The sequence below is a fragment of the Oncorhynchus tshawytscha genome, linkage group LG04 (assembly GCF_018296145.1).
Source record: "Oncorhynchus tshawytscha isolate Ot180627B linkage group LG04, Otsh_v2.0, whole genome shotgun sequence".
Lineage (NCBI taxonomy): Eukaryota > Metazoa > Chordata > Actinopteri > Salmoniformes > Salmonidae > Oncorhynchus > Oncorhynchus tshawytscha.
The window spans coordinates 2,017,864-2,031,970 of NC_056432.1; the positions used below are offsets into that span (position 1 = coordinate 2,017,864).

General features: G+C 41.1%; 1 protein-coding gene across 4 annotated transcripts in view; it reads left to right on the forward strand.

Annotated features, from left to right (window-relative positions):
• Window positions 1–14,107, forward strand: part of LOC112249411 (AT-rich interactive domain-containing protein 3A) — a 141,066-nt gene that overhangs the window by 121,292 nt on the left and 5,667 nt on the right. For 2 of the 4 annotated variants that reach the window (XM_042320218.1, XM_042320216.1), the window contains 3 exons: window positions 1,178–1,422; window positions 7,337–7,564; window positions 10,439–10,528. In XM_042320218.1, coding sequence (XP_042176152.1) covers window positions 1,178–1,422; window positions 7,337–7,564; window positions 10,439–10,528 — 563 coding nt within the window. Of the gene's footprint in view, window positions 1–1,177; window positions 1,423–7,336; window positions 7,580–10,438; window positions 10,529–14,107 lie in introns of all 4 variants that reach the window. The other 2 variants (XM_042320217.1, XM_042320215.1) reach the window with 1 other exon arrangement.

The following is a 14,107-nucleotide window of genomic DNA, read 5'->3' on the forward strand; positions in this document are numbered from 1 at the left end:
ATGACTAAATATACATGTTCTACATATAGTTACAAAGATACACTTCTTCTTAATACAACCGCTGTGTTACATTTATTTTTAACGTTACAGAATTCGTTCACTAGTCTATGCTATGAGTCGGCGCTCAGATATTAGCAGTGTCTCCTCTACGTTTGGAGTCCACAGAAACCCAAAATAACCACATAAATATTCCCTTACCTTTGATGTTCTTCGATCAGAAGACGTAGAAGGAGTCATACTTACCCAATACATCGTTTGGTTTCAAGTTGTGCGTCTTTGTATTAGCATATGCTAACAGCTTCAGCTGAAATGCACCCAAAATAACTTCTGCTCCTTCTGGTCCCGCACTCTTGCGCATCAAAACTTCAAAATTACATATTATATGTCGACTAAACTGGTCAAACTAAGTGCAGAATCGAGCAAAATGATGTTTTTATCATGTAAAACAATGATAATCGCAAACAAACGAACCGGCTTCAACTGGTGTCTATTGGAAAAGAACGTTCCCCAAATCGGCAGCGCGCAATAGAGTGCATGTATGTGACCCGGGCATTTTCGCCCGCCAAAGGATGAGGGAGCGCGAAATTCAAACAATGAACGTGCCAATTGAAAGCAGACATCGCGCTGAACAAATACATACTGTTCCCAGATCGGTAGCTGCCTGGGAAGGGTGGGGGCGATGACGTCAAAGTTGACCCAACTTTTCTCTTGACGAGAGAGTTTGGGAGAAAGGCTGCCCTGAGAGTTCTGCTTTACATACAGACATAATTTAAACGGTTTTAGAAACTTTAGAGTGTTTTCTATTCAATAATTATTATTATATGCATATATTAGCAATTTTGGAAAAAATATTTTCAGTTTACTATGGGCACGCACTTCCTCCAAAGGGGGCAGTATTCAGCCATAAGCTCAAGAGGTTAACAGTCACCATCTGTAATTATGTAACGTTGGTAACAGTCACCATAAATGACAATGTAACCTTGGTAACAGTCACCATAAATGACATAATGTAGCCTTGTTATCAGTCACCATCTGTAATAAATGACATAATGTAGCCTTGTTAACAGTCACCATCTGTAATAAATGACATAATGTAGCCTTGTTAACAGTCACCATTCTCTTGCAGTAAAATGTTGTGAAATGTCCTCCTCATACTGTTCCTGTTCTCTTCCTGCAGGTATATGAAGTACCTCTACCCTTACGAATGTGAAAAGAGGGGTCTGAGCTCCCCCGGAGAGCTCCAGGTAGCTATCGACAGCAACCGCCGTGAGGGACGTCGTCAGAGCTACGGGTCGGCCATCTTTAACTACTCTCCAGTAGGGACTCCCTCCATCCTCTCCTCCCCCAAGATGAGCATGTCTCACCTGGCCATGTCCACCTACAACGGAGTACACCTGACCCAGGGACACAACATCAAGAAAGGTGAGACACAGAGTACTTTGCTTCCTGCTTCCTGTCGTGTGACAAGAAGAGCCTGGTATGCTGCTGCTGTGGTAGAGGTAAAGGTAGCTGTGAAGATCCATCAATACAATGAGTTGTAGTTGCTTGGTGTGGATGTGGTTGGCTCCACCCACTCCAGGCTCACCTAGCAGGTAATTTAAATATAGAGAATGAAATAGAATGACAAAAAGGAAGTGTTGTGGTTTGTCTGGGATTCATTCAGCCTGACCCCCCCCCCCACTCAAAACCACAGCATTTCTACTTCTTTTTTACCTCATAGTGCTGCCACACCATTCAGTTCTTTATGTTACCTCATAGTGCTGCCACACCATTCAGTTCTTTATGTTACCTCATAGTGCTGCCACACCATTCAGTTCTTTATGTTACCTCATAGTGCTGCCACACCATTCAGTTCTTTATGTTACCTCATAGTGCTGCCACACCATTCAGTTCTTTATGTTACCTCATAGTGCTGCCACACCATTCAGTTCTTTATGTTACCTCATAGTGCTGCCACACCATTCAGTTCTTTATTTACCTCATAGTGCTGCCACACCATTCAGTTCTTTATTTACCTCATAGTGCTGCCACACCATTCAGTTCTTTATTTTACCTCATAGTGCTGCCACACCATTCAGTTCTTTATGTTACCTCATAGTGCTGCCACACCATTCAGTTCTTTATGTTACCTCATAGTGCTGCCACACCATTCAGTTCTTTATGTTACCTCATAGTGCTGCCACACCATTCAGTTCTTTATTTTACCTCATAGTGCTGCCACACCATTCAGTTCTTTATGTTACTGCCACACCATTCAGTTCTTTATGTTACCTCATAGTGCTGCCACACCATTCAGTTCTTTATGTTACCTCATAGTGCTGCCACACCATTCAGTTCTTTATGTTACCTCATAGTGCTGCCACACCATTCAGTTCTTTATGTTACCTCATAGTGCTGCCACACCATTCAGTTCTTTATGTTACCTCATAGTGCTGCCACACCATTCAGTTCTTTAGTTCCATTCAGTTGCTGCCACACCATTCAGTTCTTTATGTTACCTCATAGTGCTGCCACACCATTCAGTTCTTTATGTTACCTCATAGTGCTGCCACACCATTCAGTTCTTTATTTTACCTCATAGTGCTGCCACACCATTCAGTTCTTTATGTTACCTCATAGTGCTGCCACACCATTCAGTTCTTTATTTACCTCATAGTGCTGCCACACCATTCAGTTCTTTATGTTACCTCATAGTGCTGCCACACCATTCAGTTCTTTATGTTACCTCATAGTGCTGCCACACCATTCAGTTCTTTATGTTACCTCATAGTGCTGCCACACCATTCAGTTCTTTATGTTACCTCATAGTGCTGCCACACCATTCAGTTCTTTATTTACCTCATAGTGCTGCCACACCATTCAGTTCTTTATGTTACCTCATAGTGCTGCCACACCATTCAGTTCTTTATTTTACCTCATGCTGCCACACCATTCAGTTCTTTATTTTACCTCATAGTGCTGCCACTTTTCTTTATGTTACCTCACACCATTGCTGCCAGTTCTTTATGTTACCATTCAGTTCTTTATGTTACCTCATAGTGCTGCCACACCATTCAGTTCTTTATGTTACCTCATAGTGCTGCCACACCATTCAGTTCTTTATGTTACCTCATAGTGCTGCCACACCATTCAGTTCTTTATGTTACCTCATAGTGCTGCCACACCATTCAGTTCTTTATGTTTCAGTTCTTTATGTTACCTCATAGTGCTGCCACACCATTCAGTTCTTTATGTTACCTCATTTTCTTTATGTTACCTCATAGTGCTGCCACACCATTCAGTTCTTTATGTTACCTCATAGTGCTGCCACACCATTCAGTTCTTTATGTTACCTCATAGTGCTGCCACACCATTCAGTTCTTTATGTTACCTCATAGTGCTGCCACACCATTCAGTTCTTTATTTTACTGTGCTGCCACACCATTCAGTTCTTTATGTTACCTCATAGTGCTGCCACACCATTCAGTTCTTTATGTTACCTCATAGTGCTGCCACACCATTCAGTTCTTTATGTTACCTCATAGTGCTGCCACACCATTCAGTTCTTTATGTTACCTCATAGTGCTGCCACACCATTCAGTTCTTTATGTTACCTCATGCTGCCACACCATTCAGTTCTTTATGTTACCTCATAGTGCTGCCACACCATTCAGTTCTTTATGTTACCTCATAGTGCTGCCACACCATTCAGTTCTTTATGTTACCTCATAGTGCTGCCACACCATTCCGTTCTTTATTTTACCTCATAGTGCTGCCACACCATTCCGTTCTTTATTTTACCTCATAGTGCTGCCACACCATTCAGTTCCTCTTCCATCAACAGATATTTCTCACCAACACAAAGCAAGATTTAATGTACTGCACTATCTATTTGAGAGACAAGATAGCGTGATAACACCTACCACAGAAGGAGAAGTTAAAGTTATTTTCATGGGTCTAATGATTTCACAATCACTGCTCCCCACCAAGACACAATGGCACACTGCCGTCCATTCACTCACATAAAACCTGCGGGCAGTCTGGTCATTGCTGGGAAGCGGAAACATCTTGCAGGACTTCCTCATACTCATGATGCCCTGCTGCCAATTTCCTCACTGCATCACAGAGGAACGAGAGGGGGAGAGAGGGAGGGAGAGAGAGAGAGAGAGAGAGAGAGAGAGAGAGAGAACTATCCAATTACATTGAATGAACTACAGGACAAAATACAAACCCTCCAACCCAAAACGTCCTGGTGTTGATGGTATTCTCAATGAAATGATCAAACATATAGACCACAAATTCCAAGTGGCTATACTAAAACTCTTTAACATAATCCTTGGCTCTGACACCTTCCCCAATATTTGGAACAAAGCACTGATCAACCCCAAACCACAGAACTGGATATAAATTTGACCCCAATAACTACCGTGAGATATGCGGCAACAGCAACCTATGGAAAATCCTCTGCATTATCATTAACAGCAGACATTTCCTCAGTGAAAACAATATGCTGAGCAAATATCAAATTGGCTTTTTACCAAAGTACCATAAGACAGACCACGTATTCACCCTGCACACCCTAGATGACAAACAAACAAACAAAAAAAGGCAAAGTCTTCTCATGCTCTGTTGACTTTAAAAAAGCTTTAGACTTAATTTTGCATGAGGGTCTGCTATACAAATTGATTGAAAGTGGTGTTGGGGGAAAAACATACGACATTATAAAATCCATGTACACAAACAACAAGTGTGCGGATAAAATTGGCAAAAACACACATTTCTTTCCACAGGGCCGTGGGGTGAGACAGGGATGCAGTTTAAGCCCCACTCTCTTCAACATATATATCAACGAATTGGCGAGGGCACTACAACAGTCTGCAGCACCCTGCCTCGCCCTACTAGAATCTGAAGTCAAATGTCTACTGTTTGCTGATGATCTGGTGCTTCTGTCCCCAACCAAGGAGGACCTACAGCAGCATCTAGATCTTCTACACAGATTCTGTCTGACTTCGGCCCTGACAGTAAATCTCAGCAAGACAAAAATAATGGTGTTCCAAAAAAGGTCCAGTTGCCAGGACCACAAATACAAATTCCATCTAGACACCATTGCCCTGGAGCAGGTATTCTCAAACTGGGGTATGTGTACCCCCAGGGGTACGCACAGTGCCATCGGGGGTATGCCAAATAAAAATTTGATTCACATTTATTTATTTTTATAATAAAATACAAATAATATTTTTACAAAAAAAACATTCTTCACATTTTCAAATAAATAAATAAATAAATTTTTCTCACCTGAGTAGCCTCGTTTCACTGCCAAAAATCAAATAAAATATATTTATATTGCCCTTCTTACATCAGCTGATATCTCAAAGTGCTGTACAGAAACCCAGCCTAAAACCCCAAACAGCAAGCAATGCAGGTGTAGAAGCACGGTGGCTAGGAAAAACTCCCTAGAAAGGCCAAAACCAAGGAAGAAACCTAGAGAGGAACCAGGCTATGAGGGGTGGCCAGTCCTCTTCTGGCTGTGCCGGGTGGAGATTATAAACCTAGAGAGGAACCAGGCTATGTGGGGTGGCCAGTCCTCTTCTGGCTGTGCCGGGTGGAGATTATAACAGAACATGGCCAAGATGTTCAAATGTCCATAAATGACCAGCATGGTCAAATAATAATAATCACAGTAGTTGTCGAGGGTGCAACAGGTCAGCACATCAGGGGTAAATGTCAGTTGGCTTTTCATAGCCGATCATTAAATGTATCTCTACCACTCCTGCTGTCTCTAGAGAGTTGAAAACAGCAGATCTGGGACAGGTAGCACGTCCGTTGAACAGGTCAGGGTTCCATAGCTGCAGGCAGAACAGTTGAAACTGGAGCAGCAGCACGGCCAGGTTGACTGGGGACAGCAAGGAGTCATCATGCCAGGTAGTCCTGAGGCATATTCACAAAATGGGACAAACACCAAATTGACAATTTGCAAAAATATCCTCAGTGTACAACATAAAACACCAAATAGTGCAGAGCAGAATTAGGCCGATACCCGCTAATTATGGGGCTCTGTTCACAAACACAAACAGACCCCACAGAGCCCCAGGACAGCAACACCTGACCACTGTGACTGACCCAAAATTAAGGCAAGGTTTGACTATGTACAGACTCAGTGAGCCTTGCTATTGAGAGAGGCTGCTATAGGCATACTGGTTCTCAAGAGAAGACAGGCTATGTGCACCTTGCCCACAAAATGGAAGTGGAAACTGAGCTGCACTTCCTAACACAGGTGTGAGTGTTGACGAGGACAAGGCTGGAGATCACTCTGTCATGCTGATTGAGTTTGAATAACAGACTGGAACCTTCAAAAGGAGGGTGGTGCTTGGAAACATTGTTCTTCCTCTGTCAAACATGGTTACCTGCAAGGAAACACGTGCCGCATCATTGCTTTGCACAAATAGGGCTTCACAGGCAAGGATATAGCTGACAGTGTTGATTGGTGAATGTAATGACATTTTAAACACAGGGTGGTGTGAAGACACAATGCTTAGGAAATTTGATTTCCTTGTAAAAAATTAGCCTCTCATGTTTTGACTGCTCATGCTATAATTTCCCACAAAGTTTGAATATCAAACTTTGAGTATAACCATTAGTGAGATCCTTAATGTTTCTACTGCCATCCATAATCACTTCTACTGCCATCCATAATCACTTCTACTGTCATCTATAATCACTTCTACTGCCATCTATAATCACTTCTACTGCCATCTATAATCACTTCTACTGCCATCTATAATCACTTCTACTGCCATCTATAATCACTTCTACTGCCATCTATAATCACTATAATAATCACTTCTACTACACTTCTACTGTCATCTATAATCACTTCTACTGCCATCCATAATCACTTCTATATCTATAATCACTTCTACTGTCATCTATAATCACTTCTACTGCCATCTATAATCACTTCTACTGCCATCCATAATCACTTCTACTGCCATCTATAATCACTTCTACTGCCATCTATAATCACTTCTACTGCCATCTATAATCACTTCTACTGCCATCTATAATCACTTCTACTGCCATCTATAATCACTTCTACTGTCATCTATAATCACTTCTACTGTCATCTATAATCACTTCTACTGTCATCTATAATCACTTCTACTGCCATCCATAATCACTTCTACTGCCATCTATAATCACTTCTACTGCCATCTATAATCAGTTTGTGACCATGTCTACAGTAGCCTACAGAATGCTCATTCTGGGGTTGAAAACAAAAGATGCATTTCTGAGATCTGAATGAAAGAAAAAATGTACAGTAAATCAATAAGGTATATTTTTCTTTGTGTTCTCTCAGAGGACGGCCTGATGTCGGGAGGTCTGCCGGGCCGTGTTGGGGAGATGTCTCTGGGAGGGCACCATGGGGCGGCTGCAGCGTTGGAGCAGCTGAGGGAGCCGCCGGAGAGCGGGGAGCCGCCGGAAAAGAAGAGGATGTCGATGGATCAACAGAGGCTCATGCAGCATGCGCTGCAGCAGAACCTCCTCGCCATGGCAACGCAGCTGCCCATCAAGTTAAACAACGGAGGTGAGAGGATGAGAGGTAATCTAACACTTTATTCACTTTCAAACGCATATTATTAAATGACATGTGTATTGTATCTATATGGCTGAGAGGCTGAGCGATGAGACCAATCAACACAGTTACATTATTAATGTGACCAATCAACACAGTTAAGTTATTAATGTGACCAATCAACACAGTTACATTATTAATGTGACCAATCAACACAGTTACTTTATTAATGTGACCAATCAACACAGTTACTACTTTAATGTGACCAATCAACACAGTTACTTTATTAATGCGACCAATCAACACAGTTACTTTATTAATGTGACCAATCAACACAGTTACTTTATTATTAATTAGACCAATCAACACAGTTACATTATTAATGAGACCAATCAACACAGTTACTTTATTATTAATTAGACCAATCAACACAGTTACATTATTAATGTGACCAATCAACACAGTTACTTTATTATTAATTAGACCAATCAACACAGTTACATTATTAATGAGACCAATCAACACAGTTACTTTATTATTAATTAGACCAATCAACACAGTTAAGTTATTAATGTGACCAATCAACACAGTTACATTATTAATGTGACCAATCAACACAGTTACTTTATTAATGTGACCAATCAACAGTTACTTTATTAATGTGACCAATCAACACAGTTACTTTATTAATGTGACCAATCAACAGTTACTTTATTAATTAGACCAATCAACACAGTTACTTTATTAATGTGACCAATCAACACAGTTACTTTATTAATGTGACCAATCAACAGTTACTTTATTAATGTGACCAATCAACACAGTTACTTTATTAATGTGACCAATCAACAGTTACTTTATTAATTAGACCAATCAACACAGTTACTTTATTATTAATTAGACCAATCAACACAGTTACTTTATTATTAATTAGACCAATCAACACAGTTACTTTATTAATGTGACCAATCAACACAGTTACTTTATTATTAATTAGACCAATCAACACAGTTACATTATTAATGTGACCAATCAACACAGTTACTTTATTAATGTGACCAATCAACACAGTTACTTTATTAATGTGACCAATCAACACAGTTACTTTATTAATGTGACCAATCAACACAGTTACTTTATTAATGTGACCAATCAACACAGTTACTTTATTAATGTGACCAATCAACACAGTTACATTATTAATGTGACCAATCAACACAGTTACTTTATTAATGTGACCAATCAACACAGTTACTTCATTAATGTGAACACACGTCTATCTGTCATTAGGTCCAGTGCTGTAAAACTGATGCAATTATGATGTATACCTGTGACACAAGCATGAATCATTTCAAAACACACAGAGGAGCACTTTGAGATCAGTGAGTGTAATTTAGAGATAACGCCCCTGTAACACACCCTAAACCCACTTGCTTAATATCGAGATAAACCCCAATTTCACCTGCGTTTGTGCTATCAAGTTGTTAAGAGTTTAATATACCCCCCCCCCAAAAATAACACCGTATCCTTGACTCATTATGTTGTGTATCTGTAGGTTGGAGGTGTAGGACTTCATTAACTGAGTGATTTATATACAACGCGTGCTATGTATTCCTCTACCGACATGTGCTTGGTGCGTCACTGATACTGTTATATACCTGGGGGGTTTAGCTGTGTAGCATAGCTGGTGGTATGTCCACGGCAAGTAATGGTATTTCACCATATGATAGTTGGTGTATCATTGTGAAATACCTGAGCCACTGTCGTAACATGAATCATACAATCTGCCGTCTGGTGTCTGATGACTGTTGTGAAGAAATACTGCTCCGTTATCAGAGAGGGAAAATACTAGATGTCATGAGTCAGAACCTGCAGCGCGGCCGCCCGCCCGCTCTGTTGATGGTTCTTACGTCAAGACATAAGTCATACTTTACTGAGTAAAAGAGCCTAAAGGAAGAATGAGGGGCCTATCTGCTCAGGTGTGGTTTCATCTCTCTCTCTCTACATGACTGCCTCTCAGGCAGTAATTATAATCGTGGGCTTTGCTCTGAAGCTTAATGGTAGGATGAGTCAGAATCTTTCACTGGTAAATTCCTATACTGGCCGACCGACCAGTCTGGCTGGGCTGGAACCCAACATATAAACACTAATTTACAGATGACATCAAAACACTATTATTAAATACGGCCCGACAGGCTGGAGAACGCCTGCAAAATGTTCTGTAATAGTGATGCTGCTACGAAATAAAGGTTTTCAAATCTAAACTATTAAATGATACAGTAATATCAAATGAATGATTTTGATATTTAACCTGAAATTAAACCGTGTGTGTTTATGTTATTATCATTTTGTTTTGTTTTGATTGTATCACTGCACGCCAAGCCTGGTTTTCACAAGTACACTTCTATCCAAGTCCTCCTGCCTGCCTGTCTGCTATGATTCATCCATCTGACACAGTCTCCTCAGGGAGATAACCCACTGGCCATTACTGACATGTACAAATCACTGCTACATCTGTTGACAGCTCTGTCTGTCTGTTTGTCTCTCTCTCTCTCTGTCTCTCTCTCTCTCTGTCTCTCTCTCTGTCTCTCTCTCTCTCTCTCTCTCTCTGTCTGTCTGTCTGTCTCTCTCTCTCTGTCTTTCTCTCTCTCTCTTTCTCTCTGTCTTTCTCTCTCTCTCTCTCTGTCTCTGTCTTTCTCTCTCTCTCTCTGTCTCTGTCTTTCTCTCTCTCTCTCTCTCTCTCTCAGAACTCTTTTAATAAACTGCTCCTTACCCTGTCACTCTAGGAGTTATCGCCGATACTCTGCCCGAGCGCTCCTCTCCTGCTCCTTGTGTTCCCTTTCTAAATGCTGATATTGAGTTTTCCCCTCTCTCTCCTCCTGACAGATGACAGACAAGAGACTCCATTGAACCTGTCTACCAGCGGCATTAGCAGCATCAACGTGTCAATAGAAATAGATGGAGTTGTCTACACAGGTAAATAGAGGGGCCGTTTGCTGATGTAATTGCAGGCAGGAAATTCAATAAGTTATAGCAGCGCCCTGGTGTTTAGTCCTCCAAGCAATTTGATGTCTTTGCTATTAAATCCATTGTAATGAAGTGGCAGTTCAATAGAGTTAAAAAATAGGTAAATATCTCAGAATTTGAGGCTGTGGAGGTCGATGGGGCTTATGGTTTTAGATGTGCCAGGGAGAGAGGCCTAGGCGGTTTAACCTCGACGCCTCCCGCCCATTCGCACACCACCTCCTATTCTGTCTTCTAGTGATTGGTCGTTTGTGATTGGTCTTCTAGTGATTGGTCATTGTAGGTGAACGTTGGGAGCCGGCTTGCATATCGGAAGAGCCGAATATATTTATAAAATTAAAAATATACTGTGGGGCAAAAAAGTATTTAGTCAGCCACCAATTGTGCAAGTTCTCCCACTTAAAAAGATGAGAGAGGCCTGTAATTTTCATCATGGGTACACTTCAACTATGACAGACAAAATTGGAGAAAAAAATTCAGAAAATCACATTGTAGGATTTGTAATGAATTTATTTGCAAATTATGGTGGAAAATAAGTATTTGGTCAATAACAAAAGTTTATCTCAATACTTTGTTAAATACCCTTTGTTGGCAATGACAAGAGGTCAAACGTTTTCTGTAAGTCTTCACAAGGTTTTCCCACACTGTTGCTGGTATTTTGGCCCATTCCTCCATGCAGATCTCCTCTAGAGCAGTGATGTTTTGGGTCTGTTGCTGGGCAACACGGACTTTCAACTCCCTCCAAAGATTTTCTATGGGGTTGAGATCTGGAGACTGGCTAGGCCACTCCAGGACCTCGAAATGCTTCTTACGAAGCCACTCCTTCGTTGCCCGGGCGGTGTGTTTGGGATCATTGTCATGCTGAAAGACCCAGCCACGTTTCATCTTCAATGCCCTTTCTGATGGAAGGAGGTTTTCACTCAAAATCTCACGATACATGGCCCCATTCATTCTTTCCTTTACACGGATCAGTCGTCCTGGTCCCTTTGCAGAAAAACAGCCCCAAAGCATGATGTTTCCACCCCCGTGCTTCACAGTAGGTATGGTGTTCTTTGGATGCAACTCAGCATTCTTTGTCCTCCAAACACGACGAGTTGAGTTTTTACCAAAAAGTTCTATTTTGGTTTCATCTGACCATATGACAGTCTCCCAATCTTCTTCTGGATCATCCAAATGCTCTCTAGCATACTTCAGACGGGCCTGGACATGTAATGGCTTAAGCAGGGGGACACGTCTGGCACTGCAGGATTTGAGTCCCTGGCGGCGTAGTGTGTTACTGATGGTATGCTTTGTTGCTTTGGTCCCAGCTCTCTGCAGGTCATTCACTAGGTCCCCCCGTGTGGTTCTGGGATTTTTGCTCATCGTTCTTGTGATCATTTTGACCGCACGGGGTGAGATCTTGCGTGGAGCCCCAGATCGAGGGAGATTATCAGTGGTCTTGTATGTCTTCCATTTCCTAAGCCTGGTGCAGGTCTACAATTTCTGGTTTCTGGTGTCCTTTGACAGCTCTTTGGTCTTGTCCACAGTGGAGTTTGGAGTGTGACTGTTTGAGGTTGTGGACAGGTGTCTTTTATACTGATAACAAGTTCAAACAGGTGCCATTAATACAGGTAACGAGTGGAGGACAGAGGAGCCTCTTAAAGAAGAAGTTACAGGTCTGTGAGAGCCAGTAATCTTGCTTGTTTGTAGGTGGCCAAATACTTATTTTCCACCATAATTTGCAAATAAATTCATTAAAAATCCTGCAATGTGATTCTCATTTTGTCTGTCATAGTTGAAGTGTATCTATGATGGAAATTACAGGCCTCCCTCATATTTTTAAGTGGGAGAACTTGCACAATTGGTGGCTGACTAAATACTTTTTTGCCCCACTGTATGTCTAATTGAAATAGACTAGGCTGCCTATACATGGACAGAGAATCACGTGGCAGTTATCTTTCCCAGGAAATTAATTGAAAGATGATTAGGCTGTAGTTTGCTACAGTGGCTGTAAAAAAATATTGATAATGGAAAGAAGTTGAGGGAACTAAAAAAACAACTTAAGTTGAGGTGCAATCAAAACATTTGAGCGTCATTGAAAATAAAAATGTATCTTGCATTTACCATAGTTACACCTTTCTAATACATATTAATTATTATTTATTTTATTTATTGTATTTTGTCTCCGTCTGAAAATTATCCCGCTCCTAAAAGGTAGGCTATATGGAAAAAAACGTAGCAAGGTTCCACTCTCTCTCCAGTTCTGCTTTTTTCAAGCTACAGTCCATCCTATTGGCTGATAGAGCCCGGTAATACAGATAATATATAACATCTCACGTGAGCATCTACAGTCCATCCTATTGGCTGATAGAGCCCGGTAATACAGATAATATATAACATCTCACGTGAGCATCTTTGGTCATGTAGCCTATTTCTTAGGCTACTTCTGCGCGTTTTGATATTGCCTGTAGAGCGCAAAACTAGCTGGGACCGTGGCTGGCAACCAGCTGCGCCACATACGCCTAAAATAACATTGAGGGACTGCGTTTGGTTTCTGGAACAGTTCTTCAGGGAGCGGGAGGGAGATGGATAGAAAGCCAGCGGGGAGCGGTATGAAACCTACGGGTGGGAGTGGGATGAAGAATTCAGACTGGAGTTGATCCGGTTGATAATGACAGGATTTAACCTAACTTTAAATCCAATCAGGGCCCGTATCCACAAAGCGTCTAAGAAAAAGTCCTCGGAATCCTGTTAAAATCAGTTAAAACATTTAAATAACTTCGAGAGCTCAGAGTAGGTTTTTACATTTGTACAGAAAACAATTCAAGTTAATATAGCACTTAGATGCTGTCAATTGCCCAATTTATAGGCATGTCAAATTTTTAGGCCACTTTTTTTTTTACAACGTGATATTCTGCTTGAAGTAACATGATGTAGGTTAATGAAATAATTGAAATTAAAAATGTGATTATTTATGAGCTTAGTGGTTCTAGGTATTTAGGTGTATACTGTATCATGTGAAATAGGGCCTGGTGAAATCATTGTCAAAAACAGTGGTACTGTTGCATGTAGGTCTAGATTATTTCTAGTTTGATCACATAGAAATATCAAAAAATCAAAGTAATTTCTTGTCTGTGGCACAGGAACCACTGACACAGGAACCACTGTCGTTGTCTATTATCAAGACACCTGCTGGTAACTCTTAATTGGTTAGGACAGCTCATGAGCTCTCCTACGTATCTGTCCACTAGGTGGGACTCTTATGACTAAACAGGCTTCATCCATAGCTTCTATTTTCACCCATAGGAGTAGGAGTAAAACGTCTCTATTTTCACCCATAGGAGTAGGAGTAAAAGTCTCTATTTTCACCCATAGGAGTAGGAGTAAAACGTCTCTATTTTCACCCATAGGAGTAGGAGTAAAACGTCTCTATTTTCACCCATAGGAGTAGGAGTAAAACGTCTCTATTTTCACCCATAGGAGTAGGAGTAAAACGTCTCTATTTTCACCCATAGGAGTAGGAGTAAAAGTCTCTATTTTCACCCATAGGGA